The sequence below is a fragment of the Ursus arctos genome, unplaced genomic scaffold (assembly GCF_023065955.2).
Source record: "Ursus arctos isolate Adak ecotype North America unplaced genomic scaffold, UrsArc2.0 scaffold_29, whole genome shotgun sequence".
In the NCBI taxonomy this organism is placed as follows: Eukaryota; Metazoa; Chordata; class Mammalia; order Carnivora; family Ursidae; genus Ursus; species Ursus arctos.
The window spans coordinates 3678674-3701189 of record NW_026622974.1 but is presented as its reverse complement, the minus strand read 5'-3'; the positions used below and the strand labels follow the sequence as shown (position 1 = coordinate 3701189).

General features: G+C 54.8%; 1 protein-coding gene across 1 annotated transcript in view; it reads left to right on the top strand.

The window, feature by feature from the left end:
- Nucleotides 1-2972: 2972 nt before the first annotated feature.
- The window catches only part of CUNH6orf132 (chromosome unknown C6orf132 homolog), a 32700-nt gene continuing 13156 nt past the window's right edge, over nt 2973-22516 (top strand). The window contains exons 1-2 of the mRNA XM_026507449.4: nt 2973-3205; nt 13621-13727. Coding sequence (XP_026363234.2) covers nt 3061-3205; nt 13621-13727 — 252 coding nt within the window. The 5' untranslated portion in view covers nt 2973-3060. The remainder of the gene's footprint in view (nt 3206-13620; nt 13728-22516) is intronic.

Here is a 22516-nt window from a genome sequence, read left to right as displayed (position 1 = left end):
GCTGCTGCTCTGAACCTCTGTCCCCCAGTCTCCTCCTTCTCATTTACTTCCCCTCTTCATTTCTTTTTTTTTTTTTTTTAAGATTTTATTTATTTATTTGACAGAGACAGCCAGCAAGAGGGAACACAAGCAGGGGGAGTGGGAGAGGAAGAAGCAGGCTCATAGCAGAAGAGCCTGATGTGGGGCTCGATCCCAGAACGCCGGGATCACGCCCTGAGCTGAAGGCAGACACTTAACGACTGAGCCACGCAGGGCCCCCCCCTTCATTTCTCCACGTGTCTCTCTCTTGTCTCCCCAATAGATTACAGCAACTAGAATGTTGATGCCATGTCTTTGATTTCTCTGGATCCTTCACGGCCCACAGCTGGCACAGAGAAGTTCTCTAGAATGGTGGAGGATTGCAAATGAATGGAGCCGCTCCCTGGTGGCTCTGCTGGGGCTGGTTCAAGGTAGAAGAGCCCAGGAGCTACCCTAGGTGGGAAAACTTCATGGCTCCGAGGTCTCCAAGAAAGTCTCCACCTCATGCCTGACTGTCTAGAGCACTTGGGCAGTTTATGATAATGTCCAGGGCAGGATAGGACATCTGGGTTTCCCTTGTGCCCTCCCCGTGTGGACGGTGGGAGGAAGCATGGTGCGGAGATTGGAGGGTGGAGGGATGGGTGGTATGCGTATGTGTGTCCTTCCCTTCCCTATTAACATCCTTGTCATCTTTCACGGGCCAGCTCAAGTCTCAAATCTTCCAAGAAGCGTTCCTGGACTTCTCCAGCCCATGCCGACTTCCCGTCCTCTGAATTCCTGCTGTGCGTATAGGTGACACCAATCACTGTTCTGAGCTCAGTCGTCATGGTCTACCACCTTGGGTCACGTACACCTCATCTCCCTGATGAGACCTCAAGATCCTTCAAGGTAGAAATAAAGCTTCTCTAATTTTCCTATATTCCCAGGTACCCCCAAACCCTCAACCCAGAACCAGGCAGCTGGGAGAGCCTCCATAACTGCTCCTGGAATGAATAGCAGTGGGTCTCAGGATTGCCGTGGTAGTTGGTGGGGTGAGACAGGGCTGACCACAGGCGTGTCTCCAACCAATAATATTTGGGGAATACAAGGGTTTCTAAAGATGCTCCTGTTTCCCCTACCCCAGCCCATCTGTTCCTCTTCCCTCTTGCTGGAAAACAATGACCTCACAGCCACAAGCCCCAAAAGCTCAACTCATCCTGTCCCTTAACCTGGAGCAAGTAAAGGGGACTTTAAAAAAATGTCACTGTCATGGAAAACAAAAGCAAGGGGTGGTACTAAATCAGAGCTTAAAGGCACACGACAAGCAAATGCAACGTGTGACTCTTGATTGGACTGTGGATTGGAAAAAAACTAAATAAAAATGACATTTGGGGGGTAATTGAGAAATTTTTAATACTTCAGTGTGATAACTCTTATGGTCACTTAGAAGAATGTCCTGATTCTTTTTTTTTTTTTTTTTTTTTTTTATTCGACAGAGATAGAGACAGCCAGCGAGAGAGGGAACACAAGCAGGGGGAGTGGGAGAGGAAGAAGCAGGCTCACAGCAGAGGAGCCTGATGTGGAGCTCGATCCCATCACGCCGGGATCACGCCCTGAGCGGAAGGCAGACGCTTAACCGCTGTGCCACCCAGGCGCCCCATGAATGTCCTGATTCTTAGGCAATGGATATTGAAGTATTGGCATGCATGGGGAGATGGGCCAGGATATCTACACGTTTCCACCTTCAGCAAAATGAAAATGAAAACATAAAGGTGTGTGTGTGTAGAGAGAGAGAGAGAGGGCATGCGTGCAAATGCGGTAACATGTTGACAATCCAGGAGAAAGGTGTACAGGTGGTCATTTAATGAGTCTTCCAAAATTTTCAGAATGAAAAGTTGAAGGGGAACCACCTTTGATACAAAGAGCTGGACGATTGCAACTATCTGGGGGCACTCAGGGGGAAATATAGGGACTGTCTGTGACTGGTCACCCCCACCAGCTGTCCACTCCCTGCTACCAGGAAGTGTGGAAATCCAATCCCTTGGCTGGGCTCATCCTCTACTCTCAGCAACTTGCACAGTCTCCCAGTCATCAACTCCCAGGACCCCACCTAGGGCTGCGGCCACCAGGCACCCCAGCTAGGACTGTTCCCCCCAGCACCTTAAAGGGCCAGGGCTCCTCTCCCTGGGGGAGGGAACTGAACCCTAAGTGGGCTCGACACACCCTGAGTTTTTAAAAATTATGTTTACTTAACCCACCTTGAGTTTCTAAAAATTATATTCACTTCACTTTACAGAAAAGAGAATTTGATGTACCAAGAAACGCCCAGATTTAGTCGCCCCACATTCTCTTTGGAGCTCAGTCACTGTGGCTATTTTCCACCTTTGTCAACGGATAGGGATACTCCTTTATTGTTTTTCCTCCTTTATCTTTTTTTTTTTTTTTTTTTTTTTCCTGATGGCCATTTCCTTATAATCCACTGCAGGCTCATGGCCCACAGTTTCGAGGGCCCGCAGACCCCTGCCGCCGGCCCGCTTCGGCAGCCAGTGCCCCAGTGCCGGACAAGGGTCCTTGCCGCAGCGCCCGTATTGACCTGGTCATGAACCTCCTTCGAAGTAGGGAACGAGCCCGCCTCCTCCTCCGCCCGGGGAGAGAAGGGGTGGAGGAGGAGGGCCCGCAGGGGACCTGGGGGAGGCCGGCGGCTCGTCTTCCAGGCTGGGCGTGGGCCCGGCGAGGTCCCCAGCCCACCGGGCCGTGCCAACAATGGCCTGTTGTGGAAGGAGGCGGGCAGGAATGCGGCCGGGGGAGTCGGGCGGCGGGGCGGCCGCGGCGGCGGGGCGGGGCCGGGGCTCGGCGGCAGCCACTTACCTGTCCAGGTAGCTCGCATTTCCAGGCGAGCGGCGGCGCCCGCAGCACCTGTCGCCGGTGCGCGCGGGCGGGGAGCCGGGCGGGGGGCATGGGCTGCTAGAGGCCCCTGGGGAGCCGGTGCGGAGTGGGGTCCGGGGCAGGGCGAGGCCGGGGGAGGGAAGGTCCTTCCCCGGGGGCCGCGCGGCCGGCGGCAGCATGAAAAAGAACCAGACGGTACAGGGCACCTTCAGCAAACTCTTCGGCAAGAAGCACGCCAACCCCCCCAGCACCTCCCTCTACGCCACCAACCCCCCCTGGATTTTCACCCAGGAGGCCCCGGAGGAAGGAAGCCGGGACTTCGGTAAGCGCGCGCGGGGTGGCGGGCCCCGGGCCCCGGGGGAGGCGGGAGGCGGGAGGCGAGGCCGGGAAGGAACACGTTGCAACCTGCGCACCGGCCGCCGAGGCGCTGCCGGGAAGGGGAGGCGGCCCGGCTGGGGTCCCGGGAAAGGGCCGAGGGGGCAGAGGTGCGGGGAAGGAGGGAGGCCCCTGCCGCTCGCCGCTGACCCTGGCCGCCGCCCGAGGTGATGATGTTCCCTCCTCAGGGAAACTTCTGAGTTACTGTTGTCAGAAGGGCTTCCTGGGGTTTATTCCCCCCAGCCGAGGACCGGGGTTAGGGGGATCCCTTCAGCCCTCGCCCTTTCTGCCGCGCTCTGTTCCTCCCCTGGCCCAGGTCACAGGCAGAGAGAGGGGCTGCTATCTGGGGTGCTGACACGCTTGGCTCTCTGCACGGGGGGGCGGGCGGCCCAGGAACACTCAACAGGAGCCCCTGCTGGCAAGATGACCAGTGGGTGTGAGACACCAGAGTCCCTTCCTGGGGTCACAGGCTCTTGCCAGCTCGGCCTGGGGCCTGGGTTGTCTATGGGCTCAGACCCAGGAGCCCAAGATGGGACAGCGGAGGCCAGGGAGGCCCTCCTGACTGGCAGCCACCTCGCCCCTAGAGTTAGGGTGGTATACCTCTGCAGGTGCGTGGCCCAGCCCTGGCACTCTGGCTGTGGGTCACCTGGTCACCGCATCTTTTTGCAGTTTGTACCCTCTATAACTGAGGGCAAACCAGTGCGATGGGGACAGGAACTCACTTCCTGTGTATGAGCTGAAGCCTGGGGCCCAAAGACCATCACCCGTCACTGCTTTCGCTCCCCTGCCTTCATTGTCACCCCAGTGTCCTCCCTGATCTTCGTGGCCACGGTACCATGACCCACAAGAGGATGTCACAGCCTGAGCCCTGCCATTGGGTTCAGTTCAGCACCCGGGTTGTCACAGTGGGGACACAAGTCACCTGGACAGGAGAGGACAAACAAGATACCACCTCTTCCTGTCCCAAGGATCTCAGACCAGGGGGTGAACAGAGCTCCCATACATCTTTTTGACCATTCTGAGCCTTTGCTGTAAAACACGAAGTGCGTAAGGAGCAGAGAGGAGACACGACCTCTGCTTGGAGCAAGGGTTTGAGCTGAGAGGGAAGGGCATCAGCATTTTGCAGAGCGAACAGCGGAGCAAAGGCTGGGAGGGGCAGAGCAGTTTGGAGGCGCAGTTTAGGAGCTTACTAATACGTGTGTGCTGCCAAGCGTAGTAACTCTGTGGGGCCCGAACACCCCTCCTCGCCTGTGCAGCACTTACAGACCCCTTGTTAGGTGCAAGGTACCATTCTAAAGTCCGTATGTTGTTGACTTGTTGGACCCTCACCCAACAATCCCCATGGAGTCAGTGAGGCAGGTACTGTTCGTCAGATGGAAACTGAGGCACAGGGAGGTTAAGTAACACGCCCAACATCACACAGCTTTACAAGGCCGTGCCAGGATTTCCTTGTATACAATTCAATGATTATTAGGAGACTTACTGAGTTGTGCGACCATCACCACAATTCGGTTCGAGAACCCTTCCGTTACCCCAAAACTTCCCTCATGAGGCAGAGCCTATATTTGAACCCCACAGCCGGGCTCCAGAGACCACACTCTTAGCCAGCTTGCTGAATTAACTTAGCGGGAGGTGATTCAAGGGTGAATTTGACTTAAGAGGCACCTGCCTGAGAACACGTTTCCCGCCACCCCTCCCCCAACACACACACACGCACACACACACCTTTCCTAAGTGGAGACTTCAGAAATGCTTTAGACCCTTCTCTGTATTTTTGCCTGCACTAATCAGGCTGCTGGTGGGGATCAGTCCCTCTGGTGAGGGAAGCGGAGGCATCATGCCCTGTCACCTAGGGCCAGCTGCAGCCTTCACCAGCCTGGGCAGGGCTGAAGCCCAGGGGGCAGTTCCTCCCATTCCCAGGGCAGGGCTGGGCCTCCAGCTGACTCAGCCTGGTTGCACCCTGCACATGGAGGGGTGGAAAACAACGTGCACCCAGGGGGATGGCTCCCAGTGTTTCCGGGGTGTTCCCCAGGATGTCAGTGGGTATGGCCCAGGGCCTCTTCCCTGCTGAACAGGACATGTGCTTGGGGTTGGAACAGAAGGGGCCAATGTTGGAGATTCTGTGATGGCATGGAGATACCAGACCTGCCTTTGTCTATAAAGTGAAGGCTAGCCACTCCCTGGGCCTCAGTTTTTTCTTCTGTGAAATGGGGATGGTGTCCAGATGGTCTACAGAATGGGTGCTTGAGGTTTGTACATGGCAGTGGTTTGAAGACCTTAAAAAGAAAAGACCGAAAAGCAAGAATTGGCCAATTATAGCCCTGGCTCAAGTCTGGCCCCTGGCCTGTTTCCACAAATAAAGTTTTATTAAAACAGCCAGTCATGCGCATGATTTACATATCGTTTGTGGCTGCTTTCATGCTACAGTGGCATTGTCGCTGCCATAGAGACCGTATGGCTCACAAAGCCCAAAATATTTACTAGCTGGGCCTTTACAGATAAAAAAGGATGACTACTGTATGATTTATTATGTTCAGGTCATTTCGACTCTGAGCGCTTCTTGACCTTACCTGCTACAGCATCTCCCCCTGACACAGCCAGAGACTGGAGGAAACTGAGGCCATCTTAAGGGTTAGGATTAGTATTCCGTAGTGTCCCCGAGTCTGTAACATTCTCTGAGATGCTGGTGCTATTTGGCCCCAGAGAACAGGTGGTGGAACGGAGGGGGAAATCTATGCAGAAGTGTGTACGGGAATTAAGGGGTAACTGGTAACTCTGTGGCTACAGCCACATAAAAATCTGTTTGCATAAGGGTAGGCTGGGCGCCGTGGCTAAAATGCAAACAGTCACGTGAAGGTGGTGATGGCTATGTTTTTCTTTAAACAATTTCCTTGACATATATTCTAATAACTATTAGGAGAGCTTCACTTAATACAAATGCAATCCTAATGAAGCCTCCTGCCTGCCCCCAGTCCACGGAGGGGTCTTAAAAGGCCGCACGATTGTTTTCGAAATGCTTAAGAAAGCAGAGATGTGGATCTTTGCGAATCCTTGACTAGGGACAAGCTGCGGCAGCCAGAAACAAGGGTGACTGTTCTTCTGGACTCCTCCCTTGCGCCTTGGATGAATTAGCCCACCTTCTTTATTCCCCCGCCATGCCCCCCCACCCCAGCAATGGGTCGTCCTCTATTTCTTGCCTTGTTCCTCCAAATGTAAATTGCTCTTGTTACAACGACATAGGACGCTTATTACAGATGCAGATTCTTGCGGTCCCACTCAGGCACACAGTGTCAGAATCACTGGGCCAGGGCCCGGGGTCTGGATTTTTCACCAGCTCTTGGGTGATTCTGTTGTAGGGGGAGACTGGAGATTTGTGGGGTTTCCTTCCCTAGATGGGGTATGGCTATTCTCTTTCCTCCTAGGACTTCCTGCAGGCCTAAATAAATGTGCAGGGACCGGAGCCAGCTCCTGGCCGGAGAACCCCAGTGGTCCCCAGGGTTGGCTGCTGGTTCTAGCAACCCTGCTCCTGGGGGCCCCTGACCTTGTGTCTCAGGCCAGACTGAAAGGTAGGAAGCTGTGAACCCCTGGAGCTGAGCGTGTATTTCCTGCCTGGGCCAGGCTGGCACCAGCCTCCCGAAGGCTGACCTGGGCCTTGCAGGGGTGTGAAGGAGACTGTTGTTTACTCCTGTCTCCTGGAGGTGCGCTGCAGTTTGCTGGCCGGTCAGTGCACACATATACGCCCATTGTCCAAGCTCCCCTCGTCCCTGTGGTTCAACTCCAGAAGGCTCTCCCTTGACCACAGCAGACCAGCTACGGGTGCCCCTTCTCTCCCAGCCAGTACATTCGTAACATTAACAATAATATCATCATTATTATCAGTTATTTACTGACCCAGGCACCATGCTAAGAACTACATACGTTTTCTCAAATGAGGAAACAGTCAAAAGGCTCAGGTAGGTGAAAAGCCTCAGTCATTTCAGCTCAGGGCAGCTCAAATGTTAACCTGCCTGGGGCCTTGTGAAGATCAGATTCTGATGCGGTAGGTTCGGGTGGGGGGAGACTGCACTTCCAGGGTACCCAGGTGGAGTCCTTGGGCGGATCGGGTCTACGGTGGGTCCTAACTAGGAAGCGGAGGGCCTGGTCTGCGGAGCAGCCCCTCCAGGCCCCACCCCCAGGGCCCCGCCCCTCTGTCCCCTCTCCTCTACCTGTGGCTTCCTGCTCAGGCCCAGCCCAACCTTCAGCGTCCCCTCTGCCCTTGGACAAAGGCCTCTCTCTGGTGCCTGGGTCAGGCCTGCTGGGGCTTGCTGGGACAGACTGGCCTTTTCAGGTTCCTGTCATGTGGACCTGTTAATTAGCAAGGAAGGCCCTCATTAATGTCATTTGTAGGTTACATTTGTGGGGCCCACCTGCTGCTTCTCTGAAAGGCTGGGGCTCCTTAGCGACCAAGGATTGGGTGCTCCATCTCTGTGGGGTGGAGGTGGGTCTGTTTGGGGGTTCTGGGTTATTCTGTGTCAAGGCAACAAACTCCCTTGGGTACAGCCCCACCCCTCCTAAGCCCCTGGGATTAGACCCGGGGCCAGTGCTCTTGGGACCATTTGGGGGCTTCTGGAAATTTGGGGCCCCACACCATCACCCCAGCCCTCCTCTTGTCCCTGCCAGCTCCTTTCCCTCCTCTGATTTTGGTAAGCTTCCTGCGACGTAGGAGTAATGATCTGCATTGGACAGGTAGGGAAACAAAGCTTGAGAAAGTGCTCAGAAATCCCCGGACGACACATCGAGGAGCCGCTGTGTGACCCCAGATCTGATTCCTAGGCCCACTTGTTTCCTCTAGACTGCACCCCATGTTGAGTGACTGGAAAAACAGGAGACGGAGGGAAGAGATCCCAGATCTCCGCATTATTTCCCTGCTGTGCTGGCTGTGGCCAGAGGCGGTCTAGAATCAGGTTGCCTGGGCTCGAATCCTGGCCCCTTCCGCTCACCAGCTGTAGGACCTCGGGCAGGGGACCTAACCTTTCTGAACCTCGGTTTCTTCGTCTGCAAAATGGGAATAATAAGAGTGCCTCCCCCAAGGTTTGTGAATGGGAATGTACAGAGTGCTTCAAATGGCGCCAAGCTCATAATACACGCTTAATAGATGCTAGACATTCGCATTTCTTTATTAATTTTCTCTCTAGTTCAGACCTGTCTAGGATTTGGGGAAAGTCTCCACAGAGACTTGTGGCCACTTTGGAGCTGGGTGAGGAAGAGCATTTTACCAGGCTTTCGACCCTGAACTTGGGAGGAAAGACATGCCAAAGACCCAGTGAGACGCTGCTCCTTTTGGCAAGAAGGGGAGAAAGGGGAGGCTGGGAGGGAGGCAGCAGCCGTGCCCAGCCCTCAGCTTCCCCAGAGCAGGCCACCCCACCCACCCCACGGCACTCCACACACACACACACACACACACACACACACACACACCCCAAGAGAACCAGTTTGGGGAGAGGCAGTGAGCCAGGTGCCATATGTAAGGCCTCATTTGTGCCCGGAGCCCAGCACTCCGACTCAGGCACCTTGTTTGGGTCCTGGCACTCGGCTGCTTTGCGACCTTGAACCAGCCCCACCCACTGTGCTCCTCTGTCTTCCCATCTGCCAAGAGCGGTCCCAAATGTCCGGATTCGGAGTTCTCCCTGACAAGAGAACAAAGCCCCCCCCCCCCCCCCGCCTCCCCATGGCTCACCCCGGGGATACAGCTGTTTACCCTTCATTTGCTGTGATTCAAGCTCAGAGCCACAGCCTTGCCAGAGCAAGCTAAGGGGAGGGGCAGAGGGAGTGCAATGATGAGATTGGGGATGATGATGATGATAAGCGGCCCCCCCAGTTATTGAGCAGGAAGTATCTGCTGGGCGCTGTGGTCCCCGGTTGTACACTGTGTCGCCACGCAGCCTCACCGAGACCCCCAGTCGGGATCATCGCTCACAGTTATAAAGATGAGGAACAACCTCCAAGAGACCTAGAAACACGCCCAAGGCCCCTCAGTGAAAAAGCCAAGGAGCAGGGACGAACCACGCTCAGGGGGGCCCTAAACCCGCGCCTCCCCCCTTCCCACACCGGTCTGCCTCCCCTCCCAGCTCCTTGCCTTGCTTTGGCCTCCTCAGAGCCCACGGAGCCTCAGCCTCGACGTCAATACCCTCAAGCCAACGGCAGGGTGGGGTTCTCCCCGAAAAGGCCATGGAGGAGGGGGGCTGCCATCCCCAGGGGGAGGTCTGAGGGGATGCCTCCCTGCTGAAATACGTGTGGCCAACAAGAGTTATTTCGGAACCAGGTTTCTGGATATTAGATGGTATTTATGTGAGCTCAGATCCTTGAGGAAGTGTAAATGAAAAGCTGCCTTTGTTTCCTGTCCATCTGTGAGAGAGAAATGTAACCAAACGCAAAGGGATCCTGGGCACAATCCTGTCAGAAAGAGGATTTCATCTGGCGGAAGCTGGGACTGTGTCAATGATCAGGTTTGGGTACATGGAGGCAGAGCCGAATGTCCTCCTTGTTTCTCGCTGCGCTCGTTTGAGGTGCGTCTGCTGGGCAGAGAGGCTTGTTTGTATCTGGACCGGGCTGTGGTCCACCTGGAACTCGGGCTCTGCTCAGACCCTGCTCCCAGGGCCTCCCAAGGCTTCCTGGCTGCTGGAATTGCCCCAGGGGTTTCCTGAAGATGCCCCCTTTCTCTGGAAGCCTCTGGGTCCATGGTGGCTCTCTGCGCTTCCCTGCCTTCTGAATCCCTCTGGGATGTCCCTCAGGTGTCCCTCTGGGCCGTGTGGCAAGCTCCCGACGACCTCCGAGATCCCCAAGGGCTCTCCTGGTGGGCAAGGGACAGAGTAAAAGGATAGACGCAGAGGAAGTTTCTGGGTTTCAGCGGGGGGTGGGGGGGCAGGGGGACGGGGACAAGATACTAGGATGGCATCTTTTCTATGGAGCTCACTGTGTCCTCAGAGGGCAAGTTGTCCAGCCTCCTCTTTGTCACTCCCTCCACCTCCTCACTTCCCCTTCCCGCCTCAACAGGTGGCCTGGCCCTCCTTTACCTCGTCAGCTGAGGAGGGGCTGCTTCTCAGGAAGGCCCATTCTAGCATCCCTGAGACTGTGATTGGAGCCGAGTTCATTTACTTCCATGGGAAAATCCCCAAGTTGGACACTGTCGTCTTTCTGTTTATTTTGGACCTTGATCTTGAGGCTTAGAAAGCCCTGGCCCTGACCTTGAACCCATGGAGGACCCAGCTCATGGTGGTGGCCCCTCTTGCCTCGCCTGCTGGTGTGCCTTTACCAGTCAGGAACTGAGCCCAGGCATGAGGGGCCCAGGGAAAGTCTGGCAGGTTCCAGTCACACGTCTTTTTTGTTTTGGTTTTTTTCTTAAAGCGACATACATTTATTATCTGAAATTCTGTAGGTCAGAAGTCTGACACCGGTCTCAGGGGGCGAACATGACCGTGTCTGTCAGACTGTTCCTTCCTGGAGGTTGTAGAGGAGAGTCTGTTTTCTCAGCTTTTCCAGCTTCTAGAAGCCACCTACATTCCTTGGCTCATGGCCCCTTCCATCTTCAGGGCCAGCAGTGGCCGGTGGAGCATTTCTCACATCCCACCACCCCGACTCTGTCACTACACTTCCTGCCCTGACCCCCAGGCACACCTCTTAGAACTGGGGAACCAAACTGGATTTCCAAGAAGCGCCCTCGTCGGGAGGGAGCCATCGGGAGGGAGGCACCAGGGCCTTCTGCCCCTGCCTCAAGCACAGCCTCTCGCCCCGGATCGGTTTCCCAGAGAACGACTGTATTTTTAGAAAGGGTTCCCCTGCTGAAAACAACCACAAACCAAGCCGACAGTGCCTCCCAGTCAGGGCTGAGTCATGGAATCTATGAGGTAGGTAGAACCATGGAATCTGTGAGGTGGTTAGAGCCCTTGCACCTGCGTGGGGGTCGGGTTCGGCTCTGCCCCAGCCTGGGAGTGCCCAGGGGCAAGCTTCACTCCCCAGAGCTGCTCCGGTGTTATAGCCAAGACTGTCTTACCCCCAAATAGCACCCCCCCGCCCCTTGCACCCCATCCTCCCATCCACACCCTGTGCTTGGCGGGGTTAGGATTCCCTTACTCTGGAAGCAGGGCATGTAATGGTTCAGAGGTTAGCCCTGGAGCAGAAACCCTGGCTTCATCACTTACGCTGAGGCTTTGAGCAAATTCTTAGACCTCTCTGTGCCCCCATTTCCTCATCTGTAAAATGGGAATGATGACTGTACCAATTGCATGGAACTGTTTAAAAAATTAAGTAAGTTAATAATGTGCAAGATGCCTAGAACAGCGCCTGGCCCATTACAGTTGCTCAGTACGTTTTACCTATTATGATGTATTACTACTGTGACAGGGATCCCCTTGCCGGGTGCTCCCTTCCAGAACTCCTAGACACACAGCAACACCAGCCATCAACGCCATGACAATTCAGCTCTAGAAAGGAGGCTCCGCAGACCTCAACACTAGTGCAGAGACGAGATGATTAGAGAAAAGCTCAGCCCGGGAGCGCGCCTCCCTCGCTATCTCTGTGTGAATCCCACCCCACCCCCAATCCTAGTAAGGGCCCAGCAGCCATATCATGCATGTCAGATTTAGGACTTTGGTGTCCACACAGCACTATCTGGGGAATGTCCTGGGAGATTCTGGTGTCAACATGCAAACTCTTAGAGGCCACAGAGAATCAGGTGGACCTTAGCGGTAGCGTCGTCAAGCTTTCCCATTGTCTCTACTTTTGTGGTTTCTGATTGGGCCAAATCTGCACTCTTATGCTTCCTCTCTCCTCCCCCACCTGCCCCCTGGCACCTTGATCTCCAGGCTCGGGTGTGGAGCCTGGTAGGGACTGGGTGGCCATGGTTTCCCGGAGGGAGCTGGGCAGGGCACTGCTGGGAACTGGAGTTCCTGGGGACTGTGGCGCGCACAGAGAACTCGTCATTTTGGCCCCTTTTCGGAGGTGGAGGATCTTGAAGGTACCAGCCCCTCTCTGCCTGGTGGGGCAGCACGCAATGGGCTCTGCCTCCGATTGCTGTGAGGTTCTCAAGGGTCTTTACGTCACATCCAAAACCCAGATTCTCACACAGAGAGGGCGCTGTGTCTGTAGGCGTGGGAATCTGGGATGAATGCATTCTGATCTCAGGACTTCCCGGACAAGCCCAGTCTCTCTTGAATAAATCTTCTGGCTTTCTCGCAATTTGCTCCTGAAGTTACATGCAGAGGGAAGAGTAATCATGATTTGTTCAATGTTCCAGTTATAGGATTCTGGTTCACTGGGATTTTGACCTTTTTTCTCTTTCCCCTTTGGCTCTAGAGGAACAAAAACGGATGAAAGCCCTTTTTGCTCATGACCAACATAGCAGGAGGTCCACAGTGATCCCTGCTTCTAGGAGGTGATAGTGTGAACCTGGGATGGACTATAACATCCTTATCAATGAGCGTTAAGGGTCATGAGGAAAATTGAGGAAGTATGAATGGCTTCTCACACCCTCCCCACTACTGTAGAAACAACCTAGAGCACAGACCCGGTAACTAGAGGAAGAGAAAGTTCTTTGTATCATCTTCCTACAGGGGAAGGGACCACATTTGTTGAGCACTTACTATGTGTAGGCCACATGAGCTCCTCATAACAGTCCGATAAGGTCAGCACTAACATCGCTCCCATTGTACAGATAGGAAAACTGAGGCCCAGAGAGGTTACATGACACTGCCAGTAAGTAGCCAAGCTGGTATTTCTACTGGGTCAGATAGACCCTACTGTCCTACTCTTTCTGCTGTGCCCTCAAGGGGGCAATGAAGGGAGCCATGGTCACAACCATTGATGGTTTGGGGGACTAAGGAAACCTTGACTTAGAAGAGTCCAGAAGGTGGGTGCTGGGCCACTGGGGGCAGCAGGTGACCTCATCTGCTCTGCTTGTTCCAGATTAGAAATTCAAACACTTGAGAGAAAAGCCACCTTGCGTTCCTCCCTCACTCAGAGATAAGCTTTACCTGGGACATTGGCCACACTCTCAGAGCCCCTAAAGGAGGGACGACTTGTCCAAGTGTAGACTCAGGAGCTGTACAGGGAGGGGGGTCGGGAGGAACATCCTGCCGTGGCAAGCGGGGAACGCTGTAGGAGGCCCCAAGAAACAGCCCCCTGGAGTGCCTCCCAACCGCACTGCAGCGGCCCCATGAGCACCCACCCCGTTGACAGGATCTTATTGTGGAAGGGACGCTGAGCTGAGTAAGGTGGGCCAACCACAGGGCCTGGCTCTCCTCCCTCAGAACTGCAGGGCAGACTAGCTCCGGCGTCCCACAGGCCTTCAATCTCCAGCTCATGGTCTCCTGCACTTGTCTTGCCCAGGTGGCATCTATCATGGAGACAGTCGGTTTGACTCTGTGAGCGAGTCAGGAACAGCCACACTGAAAGCTCGGCCAAGAGTCCGGCCCCTACTGACCTTCCTTCCACTGGTGAGTACCATTCTGTGCTGGGGTCTGAGGGTCTGCTCTGGGTGGGCCACCTCGGCTGCCATAAAGGAGGCAGCCCCTCCAGCTCTAGCCCAGGTGGACATCAGCCTCACCCTCTGTTCATTCCCTTCCTTCCTGATGCCAACCCAGGGTGGCTCCTGGGAGGAGGCACGGCTGAGACGCACAGCAGGAAGGCTGAGATTAGGGGTGTCAGCTCCCCCACGTTGAAACCCTACGAGAGGTTATGGGGAACTTGGGTGCAGAGGCAATGCAGCAATGGGTACCTCTAGCTAAGCGGGATTCGTGTCCATGCTCTGCAAGCACTCACCCCTGCCTGCTCCGTGCCAGGCCTTGCGTTGGATCCCGCACTGCTGCTCTCAAGGGAGGGTAGGAGTGAATAAACAGACTGGAACATAGCCCAGAGCACCAGCAGCCAGTCCACCCACAGGGGTGGTCAGGAGGGCTTCCTGGAAGAGGGTAACACCTGACCTGTCTCAAAGGACAAATAGCAGTGACCGCTGGGAGAAGAGCATTTGGGACAGAATTGTTCGAGGGTCTGAAAGTGCAGGGAACCAAAAACTCCCTTCTGGAGCCGTGGCTGGGCTTTTGTTTGTAGGCAAGGGAGACAGACTCAGAATAACTGCTCTCTGGTGAGTTCTGTTGATTGTGAGACGAGTTCCTGGGTTTTCTGGGACACTGTATGTAGACCAGCGCTAACCCTAACCCTAACCCTAACCTCATATGTCATTTGAAATTTTCTAGTAGCTACACTGGAAGTAAATAGAAATAGGCAGGATTAATTTTAATAATATATGTTACTTAATCCCATATATTTATAAGATTATCATTTCAACATTAAATATATGTTTAAAAATACTACTGAGGGTCACCTGTGTGGCTCAGTCAGTTAAGCGTCTGCCTTCCATTCAGGTCATGATCCCAGGGTCCTAGGATCAAGCGCCACATTGGGCTCCCCGCTCGGCGGAAAGCCTGCTTCTCCCTCTCCCTCTGCCTGCTGCTCCCCGTTTGTGCTCTCTCTTTCTCTGTCAAATAAAAACAAAAAACAAAACAAAAAAATACTACTGAGAGGTTTAACATTTTTTTTTCGTGCTAAGTCTTTGAAATCTGAGGTACTGTACTTACACATGCATCCCACTTCCGATGAGTGACATTTCACTGTGACCAATGGCTACTGGACTGCACGGCCCAGGTCTAGAGCCTAAATTCTAGGTCCAGCCCTGTCTGTCAGGCCTGGCTCCTGGCTGGGACAATGTTATGACTGGTGGCCATGAGCATTTGTGCCACATAGACTGTGGAGGCATCTGGTCGCTCCACTGCCTGCCACAACCACCTCTCTCTCGTCACCTGATTTTTTTTGGGGGGGGTTGTCCAACTTCACCAACCAGACCCCCGAGATTCTGGATGGGAGACACTGAGTCATATTCTCCTTGCTGCATCCCCAAGGCCCGTATGTGGAGGGCTGAGCACACAGAGCTCTGGGAATACAACTTTAATTTGTTTTCTGCTTACAAAAGCGACTTGTGGTGGCTCAGTCGATTAAGCGTCGGACTCTTGATTTTGGCTCAGGTCATGATCTCAGGGTCCTGAGATGGAGCCCCACGTCGGGCTCCGTGCTGGGCATGAAGCCTGCTAAAGATTCTCTCCTTCCCTCTCTCTCTGCCCCTTCCCTCCCCCCTTACACTCTCTCTTTCTCAAAAAATAAAAATAAAATAAGGGGCGCCTGGGGGGCTCAGTTGGTTAAGCGTCTGCCTTCAGCTCAAGTCATGATCTCAGCGTCCTGGGATGGAGCCCTGCATGGGGCTCCCTGCTCAGCGGGGAGTCTGCTTCTCTCTCTCTCTCTCCCTCTCCCTCTGTGTGTGCTCTCTTTCTCTCTCTCTCTCTAGTTCTCACTCTCTCTCAAATAAATAAATAAAATCTTTAAAAAAATAAAATAAAAGTAAATAAACAAAAGCAACTTGTGGAAATTACAGACAAATATGGAAAGTACGAGACCACCCACAAAAAGGTGTAAAGCAAATGAGCCAGGCCCTAACTTTATTTCCAGAGATGCATAAACGTGTTACAGGCGTCATTGCCCCCATAAATGCAGATGAAGTAATGTTGAGATTTTCTATTGTGGAAGGTGAATTAGATTCTCTCCCCTCACCTACCCCCAAGACACATACTCAGAGTTACGGTGGCGTGGGCCCAGGCTGCCCCAGCCATGCCTGTTCTGGTTGTTAGAATATTGAAATAAAGGGCTGCTGCCCCTGGAGCGGCTCCAGCCACTGAAGGGTTAGTTACTGAGGTGCAGCCGAGTTCATTCTGATGGGCCCAAATGCTCCACCTGACCCACCTCCTTGGGTCCCTGCAGTAGTTAGGGCCTGTCCCAGCCTTTCTGCCCTACCCCTTCTGGTTTGGACCCTCCAGCAGAGCACAGGCTGGAGGGTGGGGGTGGCGGAGGGTGGGGGGAGGACACTGGAGTGGGCTTGGCTGGCCGATCCGGCCTGGAGATCCAAGACTGCCTTCCGGGGGCCAGTCTTCCAGGCCAGCCTGTGAGCCAGTCAGGAGATGGGGGCTTCTCCCCAGCAAATCCTTGCGGCTTGCAAGGTCCCCTGCGGTGGCACGGCCATGGTATCGTGGCTCACACATACGGAGCACTTACTGTGTGTTGGGCGCCATTCCAAGTGCCTCCAGTGCATTAACAGAGCCACACCGTCATTAGCCACTATCCATTTTACAGATGGAGAAATTAGAGCACAGAATGGGAAAGTAAACTGCTTAAGGTCACACAGCTCATAAGTGGCAGAGCTGGGGTTTGGAGCCCCACAGCCAGGCTCCAGGGTCCAAGTTCTATGCAGGCCATCCTGTGCTCCCCTCCACCTACAATCTAGAAGCCTTTTTCTTCCCTCCCAGCACCAACCTGTGGAACTCCCTGCATCTCTCTTGTCTGCCTCTCTGAACCAGAGTCTCTTGCCTCTTTGGGGTCATAGACCACATCTATACAATTTTGCTTACAATTTCGGCAGAGGCCCCTCTCAGGCCCCCAGAAGCCCACCTATGATGCATCTTCAGATCAGGAATCCTTGGCCTGATGGCTCGTACCTTGGGGACATCCCTGTGCTCCTGATTCAGGTCACCAGATACACAGTAGCCCCAATATCCTTCATCAGCTGCTCCTGGATTGAGGGGAATCCGATTCCTCTCCCTCGGGCTCCAGGCCAGGGCATTTGCTTTCTTCCAGCTGGGGCAGGAGGCTGGGAGAATAAGTGGGAGGACAGAAGCTCCACGTGGGTGTGGGGTCACACATAGACACACACTTGTGCACAGCCCGCCCCCACAGCCCTGCCAAGTTCGGGTGGATGGGGAGCCGGGCCAGTGCCCAAGCCCTCCCTGCCTGACATTGTCCTGGCCGGGCAGGCCTCGCCCCTCCCTGTCCTCCCTTCCCATACTCAGAGCACACCTCCTAGGCCAGGCTTCCCTGGGGCAGGGGAGGCGCAAGGCAGCAGCGCCCAAGAAACCAGGTGACAGGCCCGGCCAGGCCCACGCTCTTCCTCGAGCTTTGCATGCACCTGAGCTGCCTTCTGGACGCACCCTCACGGCCAGCCCTTCACACGGACCTGCAAGGGGATGGGTGCGAGAGGGGAGGGCGGGAGGAGGCAGGGCAAGGCCAGGGCAGATGCTTCTGATCTGAGGTGGAAGGGCAGAGAACTAAGAGATACTTCCTCAGGCAGCCGCAGCCAAAGACCAGCGATGAAAAGTGCCTCTGGATCCCTCAGTGACTGGGATGGGGCCCAAGTGACGCTCGAGCAGCTGGCACCAGTCTGGGCTCTGCACCTGGGCTGCGGGGTGGCTGAGGGCCAAGCCCTTCCTCTCCTCCGGTCCCTGGCTCCTCACCCATCCATGGGGGTTACACCAGATGGTCCTTCGGGGTCTCCCCAGCTGTAACTTTCTGTGTTAAATAACTCCTAATGGAGAGGCAGGCGGCCCCACAAGCAGCCAGGCCCCTCCCAACACCTAGATCACTCACTGCTTGAGCTCTGTTTCCACTGCTGCAAAGGGCGGCCCTGCAGCCACCCTACTTCCTGCTCCAAGAGCTCAGAAGAACTGGATCGGAATCACCCAACTTCAGAACTGGGGAGGACCTTGGCGCTCATCAGGATGAGAAAACCCAGGCCTGGGGAGGGGAGGATCCAGGTTACACAGCACAGTAGAGGCAGAGATGGGACCCGAGACCAGGTTTCCTCCCAATCCGGTCCTGTCCACACCACCAGGGGCCTGGGCTGAGTAGAGGAAGGATCCTTTTTCTCCACTTACCGCTACCCCTGAGGGGAAGCCGGGCCCAGGACTCAAGCCAGAGCTTGCCGCAGATTTCCAGGACTGAGCTGACAGAACAGCCAGTAGTGGGAAGCTTGTATTTCTCTCTGGGGCTCCCTCTTGCCCTCCCCTGGTCTGAATCAAACCATATCCAGGGTGACGCATGTGAGGAATTAACAATTAAATGCCAATGTGGCAAATATAGGGAAACTGGCTGGACAGGTCCCTCAGGGTGCCGCAGGCGGTGAGAGCTCCCTGGGTCACCCCACCCTATGAGTCAGGCAGGCCTGGCTGTGCCTGGGGAGGTGTCAGGCTGGTCTGGGGGCAGGAAGCTCCTTCTGGATCCTTCCCCCATTCCTCTTCGCCTGGAAGCTCAAAGTCCGCCTGATTTCTGCTTTCCACTGGACCCCCTTTCAGCTCATCTCTGTACTCAAAGTCCACGCTCCCTTTGGGGCTGGGGTTCAAGCTCCTTAGGATGAGCCAAGCAGGGCAGCCAGTGTTGGCTTCTGACTGACTCATGTGGCTGACATTAGCTGGAAGGGTTGCGGGGTGAGGGAGCCCTGTGTGTTTGTGTGGGGGAGGGGGTCAGAGGCCCGTAACAGAATGGAGTGCACATGGAGCCTCCCAACCCCATGGCAGCCCACTGCCTCCTCTACCCACCTGGCCCCTTCCCTCACCGTGAACCTCTGCACCCTCGTCCTACCCACAGACAACACCCCCGTGGCCCCACTATGGGCTCAGGGATATGCACACCCCAGCTTGGGCTACACGCAGGAGGACTAACTGGGGAAGAAGCTCTAGAAGTGGGCTCAGGGAAGCAGGGGGTTCTAGGGGCCTTGGTGCCTGGAGCAAGGTCAAGAAGGGGGCGGGTTGGGTTCTAAGGGCATGTCCCCTTGATCCCATAGACTCTTCACCCCGTAGGGAGCCAAAGCAGGGCCCTCATGGCTCAGAGCCGGGGGGAGGGCCCTGCGTTCATGAGCAGGTTGGCATAGCAGGTAGGTCAGAGGAAGACGGCCTCATTAGTGGAGATTCTTCTCTGACCCCCAGGGGGGAATTGGAGCTGCGACGAAGGGTAGAGGCCAGAGTGGAGGCCGAAATAAAACGCTCACCGGCTGCCCACTCCCGCGAAGCTGCTCTGTGGAGAACACACGGTTGTCTTTCTTGACCCTCTGCCTCCTGCCCCTGCCCGGCACCCCTACCCTCACAGTGCCCTTCAAGGCCAGGCAACACCGAGCTGGCCTTCACCCAGCTGGGGCTTTGGAGGAGGGTTCCCTTGTGGCTCTCACTCTAGAGTTCCATCCCCCTGCTCCCCCAGTCCACAGTGGTCTCCCCCAACCATGGCCAGCTCTCAATCTGACTCAGGGTCATTTCCTTTACCCTCTGCAGCTCCACACCCCATCCCAAGGTGCCCCAGCCACACTCCAGGAGCAACCTGGTGAGGAGGCTCGCATTCCACACTGTGCGGCTAAGACTCAGAGTTGGCCCATGCCCAAGGTCAACCATATGGTGCCCGTTGGCCCAGCCCCTGGTGACCCACCCTTGGGGTTTGGCTGGACTTTGAGGAATCCCAGGCATGAGGATGTGTGTGTCCCAGGCAGGAGGAAGCCAAGAGGGTAGGACTGGAGCCATCAGTGGAGTGAGTCCTGTCCCCCCGAGCCCTTGGTGGGACTCTGACCCCATAAAACTCTAAGGGGAAGGTAACCTACCCTCGAACAGTGAGTGTGTTCCACCATTCCTCTTCTCCTCAACTCTGAAATGTTTGTAGTCAAAGGGCAGGCATTTTCAGTGACTTAGCCTGACCACAGGGAAGCATCTCTCTGCAGCTACAAGCAAGCTAGAGGCTTGGAGACTTGGAGACACTGCCGACCACTGCGGTGTTAGGACCTGAGGGAGGAAAGCCCGTGGGAAATTACCTTTCTGGAGTGCTAACTCTGCAGGATCTCTTTAGGTGTGTGGTGGCCTCTGGGGTCCTAACAAACCTAAGGGAAGTGAGATCATCCCCATTTTACAAATGAGAAAACTGAGCCTCCGAAGGCAAGAGAGGGGCACACTTCTTGAGTACTGACCATGTGTCAGATATGGTCTTTGATTCCTTTGAGACGACGGAGCCCGTCTGGTTTGTCTGACTCCAAAGTTCATGTTATTTTGTCTTGTTTTGTTTTAAGTAGGCTCAACATGGGGCTTGAACTCACGACCCTGAGATCAAGAGTCGCATGCTCTACCAACTGAGCCAGCCAGGTGCCCCAACTTCATATTTAAAAAAAAAACCAAAAAACTATTGTATTGTTTTTTTTTTTTTAATGAAGGACACAGAGGTTCATTGTTAAGAACTGAGAACTAAAGACACGTATAAGGAAGAAAATAAATATAAATATTCTTGGAATTGCCTCCACCCCCATCCTCCCCAGCAAATAATCATTGCTGATAACTTTCCAATATATCAGGCTGTGATGGTTTGTATAAAGCTGGGAGCCTGCTTGCACCCTGTGTGAACAGGGTGAGTGAGGTGATCAATGATCTTAGAGCTTCTAGGCGTTGTCGCGGTGTTGGGACAGGGAGGGGCAGAGGCCCAGTTTCAGGTGGAGGGCCCCACCCTGCAGGGCCCGGGCTGGACTCTGCCCCAGGCTTCCAAGCAGGCAAGGCTCTGAGGCTGCTGAGCAGGGAGGGGCGTGGCCATGGCCGGGGGCGTGGTCAGCCGGGAGGGGCGTGGCCATGGCCTGCCGCCCGCGGGCCCGGGGCTGGGAGGGGGCGGTGCTCACAGGCTCGTTTGTTCTCGGTTGGCTTCTCCGCGCACGGGTAGGTGTGGCCCTCTGTTGATGTGGGCTGCCATCTTCGAAGGGCCACACACCCCTCTCCCCTGAGCCTGTCTGAGGCGCCCGACAGCCCCTGTCGGCAGCGCCCCAGGGCACGGGGCTCTGTCATTTTCTCAGCGCGCCCAGGGAGGCACACCGCCAGCTCCTCCACCGACCGCGGCAAAGGCCCTTGTCTGAGGTCAGCTGGGCCTCACCCTGTGGCTCCTGGAAAAGCAGCTTCAGGAACTCCTCCTTTACCCCACTTGCTTCTTCCCCTCCTGGGAGACAGAGACCGATCTGGAGACGACGGCCTACGTCTGTCCTAAACCCCTGCCATGGAGGCTTGGCCCCGAGTGCCCAGGCCACCGCACGAGGCACAGGGTGAGCAGAGTCACTGGCAGGACACCTTATGGGCCTGGAATCACAGAGCACGATGGGTGAAGTCACCCTGGGCAAGCGGTTACAGAAGAGGCAGGGAGGCCCAGAGAGACAAGTGACTTTGCTCTGAGTTTGTTGGTGGTAGGGCTGGTTCCAGAACACAGACAGGGTTTCCATCTCTCCTGTATTCTTTCTTCCCCTCTTTCCCTCATCCAGGAGTTCATTCACTTAACAAACTTGTAGCGTTGTCCATTCTGTGCCAGTTCACCCACCCGCAGAACCTCCAGAGAGTCTCTTCGAAGGGTGGTGTCTCTGGCTTACTGGGGGTCCCTGCTGCAAGGAGCCCACTTGCTTGTGAGTGAATCCGGTCCCCACGGACACTGGAGTGGGAAAAAGATGAGAACCACTAGTTGGAGCCCAGGGTTTGTGGAGAAGGTGGGGAGAAGATGGCAGGAACTGCCGAAGGGACAACTTATGAAAGGTCTCAAATGCCATGTGAAGGTACTTGAATTTCGGCCTCTGGACCAGTGGAAGGTTTCTGAGCAGGGAAGTGAACCGCTTTGAGATGCATTTCAGAAAGAACATCCTGGCATAGGGTTTAAAGAATGGAATGAGGCAGAGGCCAGGGAAGTATCTGGAGACAATGACAGTAGTTGGTCTATCTGTCTGTCTGGGTAAAAGACAGCGAGGACTGAAGAAGGGGTGAGCCTGAGGGGTGGCAAGAAGAGAGGGACCTGGGAAGCGCCTGGCAGAATCCGGTGACAAGCTGGGCGTGCGGATGATGACTGCGTGTCTGGAAAGACACGGATATATAACTAGTTGTGGATCCTTGGGCAAGTTACTTAACCTCTCTGTGCTTCAGCGCCCTTTTCTGTAAAAGGTAACAGCACCAATCTCATCAGGTTGTTGTGGAAAGTAAATGAGTTAAGAGAAAACACAGAAAGATCACCTGATACAGAGTAAGTGCTAGGAAATCAGCAACTGCCAACATTACTGCTGAGACTGGGAGTACTGGAGACGGTGGGAGAAAGATGGTGTGAGGCGCTGACATCCAGCGAATGAAGAAGCTCTGAGGCTTTCTCGTGCCTTCTCTTTCGAAGGTCTTATCTTTTGACTTTTTTTTTAATTGTAAGATACACATAACATAAAAGTAATCATTGCAACCATTTTAAAATGTATAATTCAGTGGCATTAAGTAACTTTTTCTTTCAACCAATGCTAATATGCAGAAAAGTTACAAGACTAGTACAAAGAACTCTCTAGAGCCTTCACCCACATTCAGCACATTTGGCTTTATTTGCTTCC